At 43.2% G+C, this 22,812-nt stretch overlaps 1 protein-coding gene across 2 annotated transcripts in view; it reads left to right on the top strand.

Moving 5' to 3' along the window:
* Positions 1-22,812, top strand: part of ZFHX3 (zinc finger homeobox 3) — a 159,359-nt gene that overhangs the window by 120,219 nt on the left and 16,328 nt on the right. The window contains exons 5-7 of one of the 2 annotated variants that reach the window (XM_045533186.1): positions 12,663-12,796; positions 12,941-13,141; positions 22,677-22,779. In XM_045533186.1, the coding sequence (XP_045389142.1) occupies positions 12,663-12,796; positions 12,941-13,141; positions 22,677-22,779 (438 nt within the window). The remainder of the gene's footprint in view (positions 1-12,662; positions 12,797-12,940; positions 13,142-22,676; positions 22,780-22,812) is intronic. The other variant, XM_045533187.1, reaches the window with a different exon arrangement.

Below are 22,812 nucleotides of genomic sequence, written 5' to 3'. Positions count from 1 at the left end.
TTATATACAATTGACATGATGCTTTATCACCAATAATTAGGGGGAAAAATGAACTGCTGGCAAAGAATCATAGGGAGATGATTATTTATATCCTGTAACTACCATGGTTTCCACCCATAGAGCACCAGGCTGAGTCTTGTTAAGGTAATTTGGGACAGGATGGACGGGGGTATTGGTGCTTTTAAAAAATAGTGGGGGGTGGGGGTGGGGGCAGGGACTAAATAGCTCAACTCAAAATGACACCATGAAAATGCTTCAGAAATCCCTAACTGATGTTCATGTTTATATTTTTGGTAAACTTTTGAGTTAGTTAGAATTGTAGTTTGAGTGTTTTCCTTTTTCTAGAGGAATGGCCTGAAGGGATTTTACTTTATTAATTTTTTTAAATCCATGGTGCTCACCTAACACAGAGCAATTAGTGCAGTGGAGCGTCCCTGATTTGAATCTATGGAAGATTGCTATTAAAGGAGGTATTAATGGGCTGGCAAGGTCTGGGCGACTGTTCGGGAAAAGTATGTTTATGGAATATGGTGCTGGCAGGCATGATTTCAATCGGATTTGACATGTTTAACATAAATGTATAGTGCACGGCCCTTGCTGCATATGAATAATTCCTACAAACCTACTGCCTTTCTAATTACTGAGGTTGAAAAAAAGCAGGTTAGGCACATCCTGGTGGAAATCTATTACCAGCCCTCCCCTTATTCTCCCTGTTGTTTACAGCTTTGTATAAATAGAGATGCCTTTGTATGGGGAACTTGGTGCCTGAAATGTAATCTGTGACAGAGAATGGAAAGGGGCTGAAAAAAATACCTTTTTTTTTTTAATTGAGTCTGTAAAGATAAAAGAAAGTATGTGCTGAGAGGAAAAGTTATGTGTTAGAAAAAGCACTGGGCTAGTAGGAATCAGAAGCCCTGGGTTGGAGGCCCCGCCTGCCACTGAGGTGACCAGAATGACTTTAGGTCTCTGGACCTCAGTTAACGAAATCTGTGTAATGGCAGGTTGGCCCAAATGGGTTCTTACAGTCTGGAAACTCCATAAAAATATAATTGGAGGGACAGCTGTAGAATAGCATCTTATAGAATATTAAATACTAAAGTCAGAAAACCAGTAAGTTTTTTTTTTTTTTTTGAGACAGAGTCTCGCTCTGTTGCCCGGCTAGAGTGAGTGCCGTGGTGTCAGCCTAGCTCACAGCAACCTCAAACTCCTGGGCTTAAGCGATCCTCCTGCCTCAGCCTCCTGCGTAGCTGGGACTACAGGCATGAGCCACCATGCCTGGCTAATTTTTGCTATATATATTTTTAGTTGGCCAGATAATTTCTTTCTATTTTTAGTAGAGACGGGGTCTCGTTTTTGCTCAGGCTGGTCTCGAACAACTGACCTCGAGCGATCCACCCGCCTCGGCCTCCCAGAGTGCTAGGATTACAGGTGTGAGCCACCGCGCCCGGCCACACCAGTAAGTTTTAAAGATTTCCCTGGTCTAACTGCTAGTTAATGTAGATTGCATGGATCAGAAGCCAGCATAAAAGGTTCAAAGAGGCTTTCTCCACGAAGATCAGACAGCACCAAGCCCACTTTTCTTGGTCGGGTATCAGAGCACCCCATGCCCTTACCTAGTTCTGCGTTATCAGGGCCAGCGTGATGAGCACATCAGTGGACGAGTCCTTGGAGACTCGCATGGGCACCTCCGAATGGCCACCCACATCCTAGCCCTGTTGCTGGCTGGAGACCAGGCCACTCACCACCACCACACCCCTGCAAAAATCATCTTGACCTAACTCTGTATCCTTTCAGCACTTGGTTCTCTCTCTGCACCTCATCTAAAAGTAAATTTGTCTTTGCAGCAGGGTACATGAGAGGGAACGCTGGGAGCCCAGCTTGCAGGGCCCCGTTGTGGTTTACGTTTCTGCCAGTGAAGCCATTTTTGGTTTTCTGTTTTCACACACAGATGGGAATTGTGTAGCTGTGTCAACTTTTCCAGAGTCCACTCAGTTCCCCTTCTCCTGCTCCCCAGGCCATTTTGAGTATAACTTGGCCGTTTAAAGTCACTGTAGGCAGAATTCTATCTCACAGTTGAAAACAAACCATGAACTATTTTTATGTTGGGAAGTAAAAATAGATATAGGGTGTGGCGTGTATCTGGACTTGTCTGAATTCCAGTAATTCAAAGGTCTTAGCTTTGAAAGTTTATATTGTAAGTCGTAAGAGAGATAGAGACCACATCAATTGAGCAAATATTTTTTGTGTAGATACCTAAGGCAGATACAGGACATGCAAAAAAAGCAACTCACCTTCTAGGAGAGGTGTCATATGTAATCACATAATTATGACACAGTGTAATGAGAATTATCAAGGTATAGATAAAGGGCAGTGAAAATGTATATTAAGGAGCAAATCATTGTTCATCACTATAGAAAATACCTTACAGATTTGCACGTTATTCTTACAGGGTGGCCATGTTAATTTTCCCTGCTTTGTTCCAGTTTTGGCTTTTGTGCTGATGGGAAAGCACCTCTGTTATTAGAATCATAATTTTCGAATTTTGATTTTTGAAAAATACCGTGGTGCCTTTCTCATGGGGATATCAGAGCACTTTTATTAGGCTCTCATATTCTTCCTGGGTCCAATATTATCTTTATTTTTCAGCCTAGAGAACTAAGACCCATAAATTGGGGATTTCTGGGTGCTATAGTTGTGACCAAACCCCAGTTTGCCTTTTGGGGCAAAGATATATTCCCTACATCATAAAGCTAAAGAACATGTAACATTGTCACTTTCACTTATTATATGAAGACTGTAGAACTTGAAAATTCTATGCTTCTCTAGTTGTCCAACAGACTTTTCAGCTGTTTATTGTCAGCTGAAATGAAAAAAATTCATTGATTTTTGTAATCCCCAGCATCTAGCAAGTACTTAATACTGTGTAGGTGTTTCATTAGCAATCAGTTGGTAAAACAGTATGGCAAAAATACTTTCAAGTTCAAGTTACCCTACTTTCTAGTAGGATTGTTTCATCGTGAGGTACAGAAAAGACAGATTCAGAGTGTCTGGTGCTTGTCCTAAAAACCAGGCGTCTCCCCTCGCCATGTGGTTATATGGCCCCACAGGGAGCCATATTATTTCCCAGATAGGCCTAAAAATGAAAACCAACAAACGTCTGAGCTTTCACCACGTGCTGGACTCTGGTAGGTTTCATATGCCTGATCTCTCACTAGCCTAACAGGAACGTAGATACTGTTATCCCATTGACACATGAGGAAACTGAAAGCTCAATGTAGTCAGATACAGTATGTGAGGTCACATAGCCAAGATTGAAACCAGGGTGTGACCAGCACTGCAAACCACTGTGCTTTATTACTCAGCAAGGGGCACTGATGCCTTTGGATAAAGAGAACTTGACCATAGGGAAACAACCTGTGGAAAACATCAGTTCCTGAGGAGTCCCTAAAGGTGCGCTAGAACCACCTGCCCAGCCCCTTACACAGAGCACTCATCCGAGGCCTTTGGAGTGCTGAGCGTGAGATGGGTGTGGGAACTCAGTGGAGACTGAGAGAAGCACTGTTGTCAGTGTTACTCAGTGCAGGGTTTCCCTCACTCTACTGTACAAAATACCAAGAGATACTTCCAGTCTTCTTGGTGCTTTTAAAACTTCAGGGGAAAGTGGAGAATAATTCCCATTTTCCAGGCTTGCAGGGGCCTGAGTGATGTCATCTTTCTTCCCTAAGTACAAATTCTAAAAGGAAACCCTTGATGGATTGTGGGGAGTCAATTCATAAGGATACCGAGAAGTTATGTTCAGCAGTTCTTTGTGTCTGTCACCATGCTGGACACACCCCCAAATTTTAACTATCTGTTTTCACAAGTTCAGTTTCACTTTTAAAACATAGTAAGTATCTTAGGAACATAGATTTGGAATGGAGGAAAAAACTGGAAGAATACTGTTACATTCCAATCTCTTGGCGTCTATACTGTGTTGGGGCTCAGAGATTCTAACTAACCTAATTAATGTTTGATTCACTGGAGACTGAATGAGCCTCTGTTAATTAACTTTGGCCTGGTCCCAGGATGATTCATGTCACCACTGGTTTTGAGCTATGTCTTATACCTCTGGATTTTTTCCTCTGTCCATCTCAGGGTCTCTAAGGTTCCTTTCCATGGTCTTCACAGACCTATAAGAAAGCCAGAGCGAAGCATGATAAATGCAGACCCCAATGTGTCCCTGGACTGTGGCCACCCATCCTCACAAGACAGAATGGCTGAGCTCAGGAGGCTGTGCCTGGGAAGACAGGATATTTTGGGGGAGCTGACAACAAGTCATAGGCAGGCAGGCTGACTTCATACCTCAAAGTCAGAAATCAGGAGTATTTATTATGTCCCTAAATCCTGTGATGAGCCAGGCTCATGGTTGTAGCCCAATGTCTAGAAGTTAGTAAATAGACCGACAGTTGGTGTTGGTCTAAATGTTTTGACCAGTGGTTCATGCACAAACCTGACACAGAGGGAGCAAGGTATCTTGAAACTGAAGTGCAGCATGGCCTTTTGGGAACTGAGATCAGGGTAGTTAAGCAGCCTTATGCATATTTCAACGAGGAATTAGTGCAACAGATAGATGTCTCTGATGTGGGGCTTAGCACTTTTTTCTCCCCACAGACCGAGCAAGCAGCAGCACCCACCACTCAGCCTCCACCTTGAGGCTTCCAATGCCAAAGAGGCTGCATACTGCGAAGGCAGAAGCCCCACAGCGCACCGCCTGAACCCCGTTCCCAGATAGCTAACTTGTGCAAACGGAGGCTACTATGGATCTGTGCATCCTTCTGGAGCCAAAGCAAAGGGGGTCTTAGGCTGGTGCGGCTTACAGGTGCCTCATCCCGGGAAGCCAGCATTAGAAAGATGTTTCTTCTTTCTGCGAGGTGGAAAGAGTCTACAGAGGTTCTCCAGGACATGTAGAAAGAATGGGATTTCCATCAACAAGGCAGTCTGTCATTATTCTGGATTAAACTGCTGACAGTATGTGGAGCTTGTTCCTTCTGAATATCTAGCTTTGAAAATGTGTGTTCATTTGTTTTGGAGTGAGCAGATTCCCTGAGGGACAGCCATATTTAATCTTTCACCTTTGGCCTAGGGGGAAAAACATGTAGGCTTTGAGACCAGGCCTGGCTTTTGTCCCTGAATTGAGACGAGAGTATCATGTCGTCAGAGTCATTAGAAAGTGGACTGGCAGATCTGCCTGTGCTTGCTGGGCCCTCTCATTGAATTCTAGTTGGACATGGCTCCTACCAATTACAGAACACTTTGGCTCTGACAGCTGTTCTCAAAGTGGTCCCTGGACCATCAGCACTACCTGGGAACTTACTGGAAATGCAAATTCTCTCACTCAGACCTACAGAATCATAAATCCCGAGGGGCAGGACCTGCCATCTGTGTTTTAATGATCCTTCCCGGGGATTCTGACACACTATGGAATTTGAGAACCCCAGGGCTGAGATCTCAGTGACAAGTATGAAGTTTTGAGATCTATTTCTTCTTTAACTGGACAGTAAGTCCTGAGCCCCCACTGGGTGAGAGAGGTACCGTGCTTTCCTAAAAGTCAGGGAAGGTGTCTGGAGGAGACACAGGCCCTGAGTCTTGGTAGAGGAGGTCCTGGATAGCAGGATTGGGGTGGGTGGAGGCAGAGTCAAAATGAAGAGTGAGTGAAGAGTTGGAAATCTTTATTATTAATAACACAAAAGAGCTGATGGATTTTCAAAGTGCTGACCTTACCGAGTTCATATTTGAGTTGGAGGAGAAAAATAATTAGCCTTTCCCTGAGTAACTGTTACACTCATCTGCAGCATAACTCAAATTTTCTTTGAAATCCTTTCTTGAAACAGTGTCTGGTAAGTTGATGAGACCTGCATGCTTTGCCATACCTGTGTAGGCACATTCTACTTTTTTGGGTAGGTGGTTGTACTTCTTTAGAATATTTTCTAGAGATGATGGGAGTAACACAGCTTGCTGTTCCTGAGAATAGGACTGTGTTTTGAATAGAAGGTTCTTAACCCCAGTAGGCTGGATGTTGAGACAGATTCGATACCTTAGGGCAGGGAAGAGAGAAGCCCCAACTTCTTTTTTAGCCATGGCATGAAGACTACCCCCCGCTGGGTGTACACATGCATGTTTCTGCTTCACACAAGTACCCCCCACTCCTGATTCCTCTTTGAAACATCTGTAAGTGCTTGGTTGGGAGCAGAAGAGACCATGCATGTTTAAAGACCAAGTTGGCAGCAAAGCAGAGACTCTTTGAAGGAACTGTTGTTCTCTGTATTAAGGGAGGAAGAAAATTTAGCCAGCTCTCTAGCCACTTACCAAGTGCAGTCGCTCCACAGGAGATGCGAGTAAGAAAGCCCAGCCTGGCCTCTGGGGAAGGAATTGCGAGCAGATGCCAAGAGTAGCTCCACTTTCAATGACAGTAAGATCACAACGTCCAGAAGCACAGAGTACCTTCTGGAAACATTGCATTCCTGCCGTCTAGAGGGAGCACGAGGTCTGGGAGAAGCTGAGGGAGAAGGGCTATGGAAAAAGCACATTGCACCTTTCATTTAATTATAATTATTAGCTAAATGACCATTTTCAGATCGGTGAAACACCTATATCTAGTGTGCTGAGGTGGTTAATCCCAACTCAGACACTGAGTATGGAGTTCTGTGAATTTTTTCCCCTTAATCAATGGAGATAGATAAAAAGATTGCTGTAAATTTCTGGGGCAGGTGGCAAGCTGGTTTACGGAACACAAGGCGATGAGAACCTCTGGCTTACGGAAAGTAGCATGAATTAATAATCATTTAATTGGCTCCTCCATTATGTTGCTGGTTTGGGAGATGGAAGTTTAGATGGAGGGGCTGTCAGTGGTACTTTAGCTAAGAGTCTGATGGCAAAGTGGGGTTGGCGGCTGCCTTTGGACTCTCCACAAGGATCAGATGTCAGGTAGCATCCCAGGCCATCAGTGGGCTCACCTCGGGACCCCCGAAAGGAAGAGGATCAGCACTTTGGTGAATACCACCTCCAAGTGCCACTCCACCATGAAGAAATTGAGAAGAAACTTCCCAGCAATGTGGACAGCTCAACACCTGCCCAAGATCTCCCCAAGGGAGGCTTCTGGCCAGAGGAAGCCTGACCTGCAGCACAGAATGTCCACCGTGCCAACAGTTCCACCAGTGTGTTGAGTGATGAGACAATGAATGTTGCTCAGGAAACCCAGAAACTAATTTTATCAGTACTTTGCTTTTCTTGGAGGACAAGTGGATGTCTCGAAAACAGAGTATCTTAAGGTTCCATTGTTTACTTCATTTCCAATTTTTCTTCAGGTTTATTTTTCTTGAGGCAGCAACTCCACACTTCACCTGGCTTCAGAGTTGTACAGCCCATGTCACTAGATGAGAAATGAGGCCTGTGTTGGCATTAAGTCCATTGGTATAGCAAGTAAAACTCTTGGGTTTTCTGTGGCCGTAATTTCAGTGACTCAGATTTGTAATTTGTTAGTGATGTGTGGGATCGTGTGAGAATTTGTTCTAGGAAGAGTAGTTTTATCAGGTAAAGTTATAAGGGACTGTGAATGTTGAAAGGCTGTGTTTCTACCGTACTTGGCCACTTTCTTACCTATTCTTTAAAGTCAGTCACTTCCTACATGAAGTTTTGCTAGCCAGGTGTTAATTATCCTGTATGCTTAGAACATAACAAACTATGTCTTGGCTTGGTGTGATGGCTCATGCCTGCAATCCCAGCACTTTGGGAGGCCAAGGTGGGAGGATCACTTGAGCCCAGGAGTTTAAGACCAGCCTGGGCAACCTAGCAAGTCTCCATCTCTATAAGAAATTTTTAAAATTAGCCAGTGTGGTGATGCACACCAGTACTACCAGCTACTCCAGAGGCTGAGGCAAGAGGATCGCTTGAGCCCAGGAGTTCCAGCCTGGGTGACAGAGTGTGACCATGTCTCAAAAAAAATTAGATAGACAGACAGACAATTTCTTGCAAATTGCACACAAAACTTGCATGAATTCAGATCAGCTTTCTCCTCTTGCCTACTCCCTCTAATTAGCATGAGAAGACAGGTAACTTTGTAAATAACTATTTTTAGAGGTTAAATACTTCCCGAACGAATATGATAAAAATCAAAGGATATGTGGAAGTTGAAGTCTCCATACATAAATGATTTTTTTCCCCCTAAGGAAGCCAGGCATTGACAACTATGTTTCCCTTTGAAATGTTTTTTGTTTTTTTTTTTTTTTTTTTTTTTTTGCCTAGAATGTGGTGGAACCTAAGAGAATAGAGTGGGGGAGAATCAGCAATCAGGTCTGCCTGTCTCAGGAGCTGTGCTTGTCAGTTTCAGTTGGCCAACCCATCACAGTATAAGGGGAAATGGTGGCTCTCAGCCCAGAAAGCCGACTTTGGAATTTTCTGAACTCTGTGACAAGGACATGCCTCCTTCCTGTGCCTCATCAGCAAGTTGGGCTGGGCAACCATAAACTGCTAACAAGTTGAGCAAGCACTTTTTCACTCCTTATAAAGTTTGTGTGGCAAGGGATCCCCAGTTCACATCCTGCTAAGTTTCAGTAGGGGTCTGACCCAGAATTGTGTTGTCACAATATCCCATTTACCTAGCTTTTTAGTGTATGTCATCTGCATAGCACATTCACTCCCATGATTTCCCTGCCACATTTTTATCCCCTTTGAAATGCCAGGAGCCCAGCATGTTGCCTATGGAAGATTCACTGAGATTTTACACATATTTTCATATGACATAACTGCCAAAATGAGAAAAATTGCTTTAACCAGCAAAGTAAAAAATACCACCTGATGTTTTGCACAGTAGGGATCCAAATATCAGCTTTTTCATGGACAGTTGAATTTAAATGCTAAACTTTTTTATTATACTATTAAAAATAATAGAAGTACATGACAAATTTGGAAAATGGGCCATGATGCCATCACTGAAATACAGCAATCCTTGTCTTCTGGTCTTTTTCCTAATTCCTGATTTTTACATAGCTATAACATGGTATAGTGCACATTGTATCCTATTTCTTTTCTGATTGGCATTCCCAACAATTGTTCCATATTGCTTCATAGCTATCATTTTTAATGTCTTCTAATACTCAACAGAATGGCTGTACCATTGTTTACTGATACCATGCCCTATCGTAAGATAGCTAGATGGTTTCCAATTCATTTTGTCATTATTGTAAAAACCACTACAGGTACTAACTCTTCAAGTTGTTTAGTTTTTCTGTTGCCAGAGTAAACCAAAGGTTCCAGGCACCAATTGTTTAAACAATGTCTTGTCTCAGGAGCACATCTATTTCCATTTCACTGATGTGGCATCATAGCAGGATTAGAGTGACCAGTAATTGAATTTTTTTAATGGTTTTCTATCTTGTGACATCTCTCCTAAAGTTCAAGTTTAGAAAAGCCTTCAAAGCAGAAAACTACAATACTTTCTTTCTTGGTATTTGTACACCCTCATTTGCTTATGCCTATAGTGTATGCTAGTGACAAAACTGCAGTAGAAATTGATTTGGAGTCTCTGGCCCTGTTGAAGTTGTACAGAGAGAAGCTCAAGAGAACCTCTGATTGTCCGTGATAAAGCTTCCTCGAGCATGTTGATGGCGAACTTGCACAAGTCTTTGCCCTTCTACAGACATTGTATAAAGACTTTGGGATAATGTCTTGATAGGGATTGACATTTTAATGTCTGAGGTCAAGCAAAGGAAGGACCTGTGTCAGCTGTAGTTAACCTAACTCTTAGGAGCAGTCCCCACATCACCCAGGGAAACACAATGAGATTGTAACTGGGTGTTTATAGAATCTGCTATAAGGATGGTATTGCTTTACCTTGAGAGAGAGAGCTAGTGAGCTGCAGGTGGCTAATGTCCATTTCTAGACAGATTGATCTAATAAAGATGCAGGTTGTCCTGGATAGAAGGAGATGAATCTGAAGTTTGTGCACCAGTGGATGCAGTATTTCATGTTACAGCAGGACTGTTGTGTTACTGGGAAGAAAGAAGAATGAGTGAGCAAGTGCTGATTTTATTTTTTAAAACACTTTATAATGGCTCCTTAGCTCAAGCTCACAAAAGAAGCTTTAGAATTCCAGAGCAGTTTGAGTTTAAAAAAAAAAAAAAAGCATAATAAACGTTCCCCTCTTCATGCAGGGGGAAAGAATAGTGGCTTCTGAAACCAGAATTCTCACCTCTGCAACCTCGCCACAATACATCATGTGTTCAGCATTCAAGGAAGAGGATGGGCTCTTTGGTCCTATGAGGAAACTAATGCCGCACTGGGTTACTGTGTTTGCTTTTCATTTCTGAGAGAGTGAGATGAGTTGGGTGGTCTCGGCCTCGGTGCCCATTCATCCACACTGCTGAGCAACTGCACAGTGGACTCATTCCATAATGGGGTGGTAGGCAGATTGAGGGCATTTACAAGGCACTGTCATAGTCCTTTAAAAGCAGGTGTTGTTTTAGGTCAGACACACTAAGAGAAAGATGGGAATGGGTGTTTGGAATAGCATCTGTATCTTGGTTTGCCTCTCCTGGAAGGAGGAAGCAGAGAGTGGCTCTTTGCTAACTGTTAATATAAACCCTGAGCCTAACCTAATGCCTACCAGCTGGGGGTGAAAATCAAGAAGGTGAGGAGATGGCTGTGATGACAATACTTGAACCATCTAAAGTATTATTTGATGCCTCCATCCACTCCATCTTTAGAATGCATTTGAAGCATTAATATATAGAAGATAACCACTAGGCAAAAATCAAAATGATGGAGAATAAGAAACCTTCCGGGGGCAGAGGGAGCTTAAGTCCCTGAAATGTTAATTATAGACTGCAACCGTGGGAGTGTTCAGGCAGCGGCCCATCACCCTGCAGGGTCTGCAACCTGCAAGGCGCAGTTCTGTAGGATCAGGACTGAGGGGGGCCAGGAGATGGGAAGTGGGCCATGGGGGAACTGGTTTAGAATGTTACAGCACCTAGTTAATCGGCAGCCAGTCCATCACATTAAATATCCAGCCGTCATGTATTACCTTTCAAGTGAAAATGAATAACTCCCATTAAGAGCAAAATGGGTTTGAAGTCGATTCGAGACAGATTAAAGTACTGTTATGAATGTGTGTGTTGGGAGGAGGAGGGGCCTGTGTGTAATATGCTTGTCCTTGTACATTTTAAATAATAGATGTCCTACAAACTTATGTAGACCAGGTTACCAAGATACTGGGGTGAAAGGTCACAAGATGTGCATTCTGGGAAGAGCATCAACTTCCTGGAATATTTCCTGCATTTGGCAATTTCTTTTTTTCAAAATTATATTGTGGCCTTACGATTTTGATGAACAAAATTGATTTTCTAAAATTGTTTATTAAAGTACACATCTATAATGACAGCATCTTGGTGTCCATGTCAGAACAAATTTCAAAGCCAAGCATAAAGTAGAAATACATGCTAGATCCCTAGACAGGGTGAGATGGAAAGCGGTTTTATCAGGGAGTAAAAATTAGGCTTCTAAACTAGTAACTGAAATGTTGAGTCACATTATTTTTTGATGAGGGCAGTGGGTATGTATTTTCTTACTACCATTTTCGTGATTTTTTTAAAATTGCCTTAAGCAAAATTCCAAAAAACGGAATCCCACATCCAAAACAAGTGAAAGGAGCCGACTCTTGGATACTGACGAGGTGTTGGAACAACCAAATTCAGCCAGGTTGGGATTTGTGTTTACACTAGAGGAGCCCTCCTTATCCTGGTTAAGCCCTTAGCCTGGCTGTTTGCTTATCATAATCTTCCAGGTCCCTTCCCTTGCTTTAGAGAACTCCTTCCACCAACACTTCTCTACCCACTGTTTGCTACTCAAGCCATATGTGCCTCTCCTCATTAATTAGCGTTTGGGGTTTTTTGGTGATGTGGGCAAGAGGAGTGTGGAGGCATGGTTTGGGCAAGCAGATAGGAAACTTTCTCTCTTACCACCCACGCTGAATAAACTTTTGTGTCTGAAGCATTGGCTAGATTATAAGTTGGATTCACGCTCTGCCTAGTTCCAGTCAATTATTTCTTCCCCAAAAGCAAACTGCTGAACCCAAACTTGATTTTTTCCCCCACATAGTGGTATGCAGATATCCACGTGAACCTTTCACAGATCACATTTATTGTGTTGCCTGTGATGTGCCATGTTGTGATTCCAAGAGCTGGGATGACAAAGTTGGGAGCACGTAGTTTCTTACGTCTGTGAAGCAGAGTGTGTCTTGTACTCAGTTTGGCAAAGCAGCTGGTGAGACTTCCTTGCCCACCGTCAGCCCTACTGCCCCCGACGAGCCAGCAGCTTGTTTCTAGATTGGGGGAAGTTAGAACAGACTGAATTTAGCTTAATCCATCTCCAGAACCTCTTATTCCATTTCTTTGCCTTCTTTTCCTAATGTTCAGTTGTTAAAGTAGTGACAGAAATTCATGGGGGAAAAAGAAACACTTGCTTCTTTTCCAACATGCTTGATAAGTCAGTCCGGATGTTCATCCTTCTTGAAATTTGGTGTTTTAAGAAAATCCTGTGCTATAAATGAATATTGAGTTTCACCCAACACAAACCCTCTGGGAGCTGGCCTGGTCTGGTTTCTGTATTCCATCTTCTACTTTTTCTTCTAGCTTCGTCCAGCCAAGCAGAGAAGGAGCTAACAGATTCTCCTGCAACCTCCAAACGCATCTCCTTCCCAAGTAGCTCAGAGTCTCCCCTCTCTTCGAAGCGACCAAAAACATCTGAGGAGATCAAGCCGGAACAGGTGAGACTGGAAGGGGCTCTGCTGGTGGCGGGAGTGTTGTAGACATTGGTGGGGAATGAACTTCTGAGTGGGTGGACTTGGGGCAGACACAGTTGCTGGTAGGAACTGAAGATTCAGCCAGAGCGGTGGGTGTGTTCCCCACAGATGTACCAGTGTCCCTACTGCAAGTACAGCAACGCTGACGTCAACCGGCTTCGGGTGCATGCCATGACACAGCACTCGGTGCAGCCCATGCTTCGCTGCCCCCTGTGCCAGGACATGCTCAACAACAAGATCCACCTCCAGCTACACCTCACCCACCTCCACAGCGTGGCACCTGACTGCGTGGAGAAGCTCATTATGACGGTAAGGCAGTCAGCAGCAGGACCCTGTGGTTTTTCTGTTTCCAGGGGTCAAAGGTGACACGATAACAAGGGCAAGATGCTGTCGTTGGACAAGAAAGCCAGTGTAGTGTTGGAAATGTCAGAAAATCGTCCTCGTTCTGTGACCTTTGATGTACTGTACCTGCCTCAGATTTGCCATGACCATGGATGAAGTGCTAAATACATGTTTCTCAACCTTCCTTATCATCCTCTGTCCTTTCAGGAGACAGAGGCATGGATTAGCTAACCATTTATATGAAGAAATCATTGTTCAGATTCTTCAAACCTTTATTGAGCAAGCCATGGTCTAGGTTGCTCTTAATTTCATTTACATCTCATTTCATCCTCATAGCAATCCCTGTTTTGTTGTTGTTGTTGTTGTTTTTAAAACCCTTTTTTAAAAAAAGGTATGACACAGTCCCATTGACAGATAAGGAACCTGAGGCTCAACAGCATTAACTGACTTGATGCCATTTTTAAGTGGCAGAGTTGAGATCTGAACCCACATTTTCCAACTCTAGGTGTAGCCCTGTAATGTTGGAGTTTCCGAAGTGGATACTTTTATTCTCAAAGGAGGAAAATGGTTAGTCTGAGATAATATGTTGATTCGTGAATGTGCGTTTTGCATTTGAACATCATGTTGCTACAACTGCAAGTTTTGAAAGCTTGACTCTAAGTGGTCACTATAAATATGGCCGAAAAGGTTAGCATAAATGTTTACATCTAATTGTAATGTGAAAACTTTTCAAAGTACTACAGGTGGTAGTAATGTCCTACTTTCAGCTATGCTGGGGCTGATATGAAAGCCCTTTCCTGATCACTGGAGGAAAGCCACCAAAGAGAATTATTCTCACCTCTAACTTAGCATTATTTCAACAGTGGAGTAATAAGTTAATTTGATTACCTTTTCATGTGAAGATTCCCAGAGAGGTAGTCTGTTCAAAATTCTGTGTTATAATGTGCAGGTCACAGACATATCACCTCTAGGCATTTCCTGTTCCATCTGGTTATGCAAAATTAATGAATAATGTTGTAAGTGATGTTTAGTCATGAGGAACATATAAATTGATGATGCATCAGGAGAACTTTAGCAGCCAATGGGCGACTCAAAGGTGACAGCATGGGTTGCCTTTCAGAGATCTTTCAAGTAGAAATTCACTTTCCATGAGTTTTTTCAAATAGGCCGGTGAACACTGTGGAAAGATTGTTTGTGGGTGGAAACCTCCTTCTGTGGACAGGTGGGTTTCTCTGTTGCAGGTTTTGGCAGCATTCTCATCAGCCTTGGAGATAACAAGGGGGTTTTCTGGGGCCTCATCTTTCTTCCCAGCTGATGGCCTGGAGCCATGGGAGCCTGAAGGAACAGAAAGAGGTGTGGGGGAGGGAAGCATTTTCAGTACTTACTTATATTTCTTTTGCTCAGGTGATGATTTTTGCTGTTTAACATAAATCCAGTCTAGGAACCGGGGGCCTATAATAATCCACATGACTGCTTTACATTAGACAATAGAAATTTTATTTCTACATCTCTAGGGACTAGAGTATAAATTATATTTCATATATTCACTGTCATATTTTTATAACAGCGATAGTAAGGTACATGGCTGGTGGTCATTCTTCAAGGGCAAGGTAATACTGCTGTGTTTGCTGAGGGTAGCAATCCCTAAATTATTTCTGAAAGTTACCCACTACACGGCACCATTGTAAGCACTGATTCTCAACCTTGATGGAGACTCTGGTGAAAGCTGTACAACAGCCATGCTGGGTTATTCTGTGCACAGTGAAGTTTGATAATCACTGTCACAGACCCTCCAGGTATTCCACAAATACAAAATTATATGTACAATGCCAGAGAGCATAAGGAATATTTTATCTGTGGAACTGGTTAATAACTCTGTTCTAGAACCCCAGGATAACATAATTGTGTAGGAGAAGTACCTTGTATAGAAACCCCTGTGGGCCTCATCTTTCCACAGCAGACAATGGAGATGTTTTCTAGACATTTCTGAGAAGTGTGCAAAGTGTGGGAAATGTATAGGAAGTCGATTTGTTAACAACAAGAGACAGTTAATGGATTCAGAAATGAAATTGAGAGTTGTGGGAAATATATATAGGTTTTTACTCTTTGTTTAAAGGTGTATATGTAAGGATGATTTTGTACTGTCTCCTTCCATGGGAAGATGGAGTTACAGCATGGCTGTCAGTACTGAGTTGGTTTTTCCAATCATGAGGATGGCTTGCATGGAGCCAAATGATGCAATTCTACCTTAATCCTTTAGTTCAGCAAGAAAAAATGAGCAACCAGGCTTAGAGGCAATTTATGGCCATACCTCAGGGTGAGCCCCAAATCCTGTTTGAGGACTGGAATACTGATCTTGGTCTCTGCTCTGATGAATCAAAACAGATGCCAATGTCCTTCCTCTGAAAGTTTGGTGTTAAAATGGAATTTATAATTGTTTTACAACTAAGTGATTGTAATGAACCTGTGGTTAAAGTCATGCCCCTGGAGGGTATTTTACTGTAAATATGAGAAAATTGGCCCCTGAGAAAGTATTAGTTAGGCAGGAAACTGAAAACGGCACAATGAGAAATGCTTCTCAAATCAGAGCTCCATTTTCTAAAACCGTATCATTAAGGAATGGCCAGTTCTACGGTCATTCATCCTGCAAGAGGAGAAAGTTATGTCTGCTTTGTCCCCGAGTGGCTAGGATGAATAGCAGCAAGAGGAGTGAATCTTTGCCCAATGGGTTGACTGAGTTAGCTTCCCATGCCTGTGGAATAGGAAAAGCTGGCAAAATCACCCAAATAGATGATTCCTGGCAGACATGGGGTATGTCCAGAGTATCTACAGCTGTCAATTTTGGTAAATATTTTTTGAAGTCTGGCTCCAAAGTCTGAGGATCTAGCTTGAATTTGGTTTCAGTCCCACTATAAAATTCCACCCTGATAAATAGAAATAGACTACTTTCTACACAATGTCTTTCTGTTCAGTTGTAAATGGAGAGCGTTTTGAGGAGGCTTCATTTAATAATACCTTATCAGACAGCTTTCAGGAACCTGCAGTGTCTAATATGTCTGTTGCTATGGTAACAGCTGCTTGCTTATGCTCTGCATCTCATATCTGTGTCTTCCATGGGCCCCCTTCTTTTTACTGATGAGGGGGCTTGAGAAATATTCTCCACCAGGAATAATTGCAGTGCTGGCCCTCCCTATGGAAACTGCACCCACAGCACTTCATCCTGTCGGGCCTATTGGAAACAGAGCTCCATAGGGTGTCTTTGCACATGTCATACGAAAGAAGGAAATCTATAAAACTTAAGGGATATGAGACAAGTGCCCTTCCATACCTGGTTGGGCAACCTGCCCCCAATGTCAGTTTCACCTAACACAGTCTCACCTATTTACAGAGAAGCTGGAGATTTCAGATGGGTGGCAGGAATATAGGAGCACTTGCTCTACGCCTTATTTTCCTAATCTGTCCAGGAAGGAGGGTTGAGGGTATGTGGCCCATGTTTCTGGCCCCTGCATGAGAATAGGAGAGACCACCTACCATGCATTTCAATACTCTTAAATTATTCTAATTGATCACTATCTTTCTAAGTGACAGGACACACCACTGGGATCCTGCAGCACTAATACGGGGAGATTTTCTTTGTTCCTTAATCACTTAACAAAATATGACCTCAAAGTGAGATGGGGATTGGCTCCAGAGCAGCCTGGGAACACCTTTTTCTCTAGCCTTTTGTCTTTTCTCCATTTGGTAGTTCCTAATTATTCTGTAGGTTTTGTACATGCACAGATTTTCCCTCTATGCTTCTGGCCCTGGACTGCCTGCAGTTCTCTGTCTGTCTGCCTTTTGGGAGCAGTAGTCTGTGATTTTTCAGTCAGTGACTGTGATTCTTCTGTACTCTGTGTATGCCTATGTGTCCGTGAGTCTCTGGGACAGGCTGGTCATCTGGTCCCCCCCAACACTGGGGCTCTCAGGTGGCCAGTGGCCTCAGGGCTGTAGCACCCACCTGGGTATCAGCTCTCTTACTTTGTCTCCATCTCAGAGGAAGGTAATGAAAATAATCGGGCTTCATTAATTCCAAGCCCTGTGAGATGATAGCCATTTGGAGCCTGTTTGCCAATTAGATGGTCTAAATTAGAAGTGACCTTGGTATACTGCCACTGCTTGCCTCTCTGAGTCTAATGAAGCTTTTCTCTCCAATTCATTCTCTTTCTCAGCTCTCTTCTCTCTCTCTGCGCGTGTGTGAGTGTATAACTGTTCATGTGTTTTCTGTTCTCTCATCCACCTTCCTTTTCTTTCTCATTCTCAGTTTTTAAAATCTCATTCTGGGCTACATTTGTTTCTGGCCCACATAAATGTTAACATGGCCCTGCAGTTTTTTCTTATGTGTATTATGTATTAAAAAATGGAATAAACCGTCACGCAGATGTTTTAGAAAGGAAATGAGACAAAGAGGGAAACTAGGCCTTCTAAGGACCCCATGGTTCAGTGCTCTGAGTGGCACAGTTAGAGGGCAGTAAAGGAAAAAAGGCAAAACAAAACACTCAAGCTCCGCTGCCAAGAAGTGCCCTGGTTTGTTGGTTGCAGATGTGCAGAAACTTAGTGGGCCCCAGCGGCTGTCTAGGTATAGGGGAGGAGGTGAGCAATGGACTCTCACTGGAGCAGACTGCTCAGCCCTAAAGCAGTTAGGTTTTAACCTCATGCTTAAATGTTTTGGTCAGAACCAGTACCTCATTCACAAGCATGTGGAGCCTGGCTAGGTCTGTGTCAGGGAGGTCTTTGCCTACGGCCTCCTTTCCTTTTCTCTGTCTGAGATTCTTCATTTTACTGACTTTCACTGCAATGTGAAGGATTTGAGGCTTCCAATGGGAGTGTAGGTCTTGGCAAACTGACACTTTCACTTGGAAAAGCTGGCTTTTCAGAAAGAAGCCCTACTTACTTGAGCAGTGCCAAGACTGTAGGGATAAGAGTCTCAGAGAAAACAGGTTCAACACTTTTTCCAAGAAAGTATCTCTGATTTCTAGCACGTGGAATGTATTGGTTGCATTGATCTAACCCAGGCCAGCCTGTCTGAAGGTATCCTTGAGAGGTGAATTTGCATGCACAGTCCCTTAAGAACTTGGTAAAGTGTAACCTTGGCTGCACAGAGTGTTGCATTTGGCCATTCCACATCTGTGACCTGCAGGGGTGGGTGGTGGGATGGTGTTCCTTGTAATTCCAGCTTCTACCAAGAAAGGATAAATATCAGCCCCTCCCAGATGTTACAGTGGGGACCAGTCCCACATCTCATACTCCAGGCTCTAAAAGGTATGTCCTTGGGGCTTTAGAGTCCACTCGCCTTGTGGAATATTGAAAGGTATTAATGATAATCCAAAGTGATAACTAAGCCAGGAGGAGGTTGGAACTAGGCTTTTATGAAGCTGTGTCACTTCTCTGAGTAGATCAAGGCAGTTGAGTCGAGTCTATGAATTTCCTTCTGGGGAGCCTGTGATTTCATGAAATTATCTGCAATGTACTATCTGCGAAAGTGTTTTTTTAGGAGTCTCAAACTTTCTCCAGATTTTCCAAGGCATTTATGACCTCTGAAAGGTTAATTATTCTGGATCGTTGAGCTTCTTGGGGACAGGGACCTTATCGTGCTGTCTGCATTTCACAGGCATGCAGCATGGGGACCCTGTACAATGTTTGTGAGTCAATGGTGGTCAGATGAATAGATGAACAAAGGTCACTCAGGGCCATTCCTTCTCAACAACTAAGTTGTTTTGGAACTGCTTAAGCCTGAAAATGTTTTGCATCAGTGTAGAACTTTTCTGTTTCTTTTGTTACATATGAGAACTGCTTATATTGGAAGAGATTCAGCATCGGAGTAGAACTCTACTTTTCTCTTATTATATGTGAGACCTGTTTACTTGTTAGAAGACGTGATTGCCACTGTTTGTTTCCAAACTTTCGGTTCCCTAGCTCAGCTGATAGTTTCTTCCTGCGTTTCCATCAACTGTGCATACTCTGGGAGGAAGTAGTTGACTTGGCTCAACAAGGTTCAAGGAAAACGTGGTATCTAGAGCACCATGGAGTGCCCTTCGCATGGCCCAGGTCAATTTTGAAAGACCCAAATGTCAAGGAAGTAATGGTTCTAATCAATTGAATTTTCTTAACCAGAAAAACCTTGTGTTACTTTTTGTTACAAATTTGTTTCAATAGCCTTTTAATTCTTAGGTCCATTAGTGAGGTGTGGGGGACATAATTTATTATATTAGATGTTTACCAGTATACAGATTAAGTAGAAGAATCAATCGACATGGGTGGTACACTCAATGTAGAAGGTGTAGGTGTTTGGGCTGGTTGTGTATTGTCAGCTGATCAGATATGAGAACTTTTTCAGTTTGGATTTTGAGTCCATGGCTGGGGGTATGGATGGCATAGGAAGGTGGGCAGGCGAAAAGAAGAGGAGGGAGAGAGAGCAAGCGAGTGTTTTTGGCTGTATAGGGAAGTTGGTGATGGGACCAGTTATTTGAGGGCCTGTGAAGTTCAGACACACTTGGGACAGCCCTGTCACCAGGTTTTGTTCTCCCCTAACTATGTGTGGATAATCCTAGCAAAAGGGAAGGCCTTCACAGAACTGTGCTCAGTACAGTTCCTGACCTCCTCACTTTCAACTGTGCATTAGAGATTGTGGCTGAGGCGGTCTGAATCCCATGCAGTTTGGTAGTCAGATATGATGGGAAAATAAATGGGGTGCCAAGGCAAGTGTTGAAGAAAATCTGCAATACATCTCCCCAGTGGGCAGAAGGACTCCTTAGTGAGCTCTTTTGGCAGCATTATGTTTATGGCTCTTTAAAGCATGCGAGCTTTGAGTGAAACGCTTTGGAAGCTGGTAGGAGAGGGAGGAATGAGCACAGGCAAGCGAACATGAGCATCTGAGAACTGACGTGGGGCCCCTCCAGTAGCTGTGCAGCAAGGCAGCTTCCACCCTCAACCTCTGTTCAGACATGTGCATATACACCCCACCAGAATTTATAGATCTTTAGGATTCTCTTTAGGGATCTTCCTCTTTGCCTCCTGGGGATTTCTTGCCCGTTAAAATTTCATATACCAAACCATTTTTTTTTCCCCAGGGAGAGGCTGGGAATACTATAGATGAGAAGAGGCAGGTAGATAACAGTAGTTACTTAAACACATATGGGGCAAGACTTACAGGTTTGGAGGCCTAGATTAAGATGCAGAGGAGCATGTGAGGTTGATGATTATATTTCTGGGAGAGTTAATTGATGGAAGGTGAAGGCAGACAAAGAACCGCTGCTTACTGCCTTCTTGAATCCCAATCAGGAATTATGATTAAAGTCGCAGCGAGACAACAGAGGGCTGATGAATTGGTGTCTTTTTTTTTTCTTTTTTGCCGTCATTCACACTTGATTGACTTCAACCTTTCAAGTGCAAAAGTCTCTCTTTTCCATTATTATTCATAGCCATCTGAGTTTTTCTAATTAAAGTGTATGAAAACAATTACTGATCCGTCGTACTGAGTCTGTTAGAGGGGATGCCTGCCTTACTGTAATGTGTATAAAAAGCCCACAGTTTTCTATAATGATGTGCAGCTGAGGTGTTAGATAATTTTATTCTTTTTTACTCTGTAGGGCTTTTTTTTTTATTTCTCATGATTCATTTTTCATAATTCCTAAAGATCCCAGGAAAGGACTGATCCTGCAGCTACAACCGAGAAAGGAGATGGGGGGGGAGTCTTTTTTCCTTTCCCTTTCTCCCCCTCTTACCCCCAACCTTGTGCTCCCCCCCTCGGTTGAAGACTATAAATTAATCGGTGACCTTTCACTTCTTGGATTCCCGCTGGACTCCCCAACCACACTGGTCAGAAATGCTTTCTATTAAAGAGAAAATAGATGGAATGAGTTTGGCAGTCTGCACTCCATTCCTAACGACTCATCAACAGCTAGCCTTAACCAGCTGCCGGTGTGCTGTGTGTGAGGGTGCAGATGGCTGTGGGAGCAAAAATGCCATGTCACACGTTCACCTGCCATGCACCTGCTCTTCGTAAACACGGGGTTTCTCAGAACGCTTCGCTGTAGTGCCTGTTGCTTAATTTTCACAGCCATTGGCATCTGGGTTGCTGCAATGATTCTAATACCCCTAAACGTGAATGGGGAAACACAGCCATGGGGGCATTTGTTTGGGTTTCCTCTAGTTTTGGGGCCTATTGTTGTTGATTCTAGTGGACATGTTAACAGCTACGTTGAGCAAGGCCAGGATCCTAAAATTGTTACAAACAGTAATTTATTAAAAATATTTAATTTTGAATAGAAATCTAGATGTTCCGATCTCTGCAGCAGGATAGTATTGCAGTAAAGTCATGATTGATGGGAAAATAATGTCTCCAAGTGGGGCTGGACACCGTGTAGAAAGGTTGGTAGTGATAGGAGTTTCTGTTCCTGTAACCTCTAGGTTAGTCCATTTCTCAGGCTGTCATCAAATGGGAGACAATTTCTGATTCATTTCAAGATACCACTGCCATCTAGCCTTCCCATCCCATAGCAGGCAGAGGGATTCGGGTTCTTTTTAAATGAAGAACCTTTTGTTCTTACACTGCTTATCACATTAACATAGGGCAAATGATAATGTGTTTGGACAAGCTTCTGGCCACAGGGCAGGGAAGCCTAGAGAGAGGTCTAAGGATCTGACCTAAAAGTGTACCTGTTGGGATCCAGGCTAATTCTGGAATTGCTATACCAGAACATTGGCCGTGGTCAAGGTGGGGCTGCCCTGTTGCAGAATGCTGTGCAGGCCACCCTGTATGGCTGGGGACCCTGGTCAGAGGTGCCCTCTGATGTTGTATACCACAGGGAAAGACTCCAGAAGAAATCCTGGCTTAAGTGAGTCACAAGAAATGCTTGTTTGTGCTTGACGTCAGCTTGTAAAGGGTTACAAAATGTTGTTTCCTGGAATATCTGCCAGTGTGACTGCGTGTCCTTAGCCTTCCCTTTGTTCTCTTCTCTTCTTCTTACCCTTTCCTTCACTCTTCCTCCCCTCGTCTTCTTGCCTGAATACATTTTGAAAACAGTACTACAACGCTCCCTGCTTCAAGATTACAGTGTACTTTACTAGGTATGATTTAATTAGGGCCCTTATTATGTTTTCAGCAGCTTAAGGTGGGCCTTTCAACTTATCTACCTAATTGGTTGCACAAGAAGTTTCACAGCCCATGACAAAACATTGTCAGTGATCAAAGTCAAAATTCTGCATAAAGGAAAAATATTAATAATAAGATTATTCTTCAAGTGTGCACTGCTAATTATGTCCAGAATGTAACCGTAGAAACACTTTTGACTGATGTGAGCTTTGTCTAATAAACATGAATCTTCAGTGAGCTATGAAAAGTGACACCTACAGCTTTACACTGGTGAAGGCTAATTTTGCTTATTAAATAATTTTTAAACATTTCCTATTTTGTGTCTTTCCTCTCCATTTGACTCTCCTTGTTTCCCTGCCTCTCGCTCCTCAGGTGACCACCCCTGAGATGGTGATGCCCAGCAGCATGTTCCTCCCAGCAGCTGTTCCAGACCGAGATGGGAATTCCCACTTGGAAGAGGCAGGAAAGCAGCCTGGTTAGTATCATTGCTTCAGCTCCCCTAGGGAAT

The sequence above is a fragment of the Lemur catta genome, chromosome 20 (genome assembly GCF_020740605.2).
Source record: "Lemur catta isolate mLemCat1 chromosome 20, mLemCat1.pri, whole genome shotgun sequence".
NCBI lineage: Eukaryota > Metazoa > Chordata > Mammalia > Primates > Lemuridae > Lemur > Lemur catta.
Note: the sequence above shows the minus strand (reverse complement) of the source record. Positions and strands in the feature narration are given on the sequence as shown.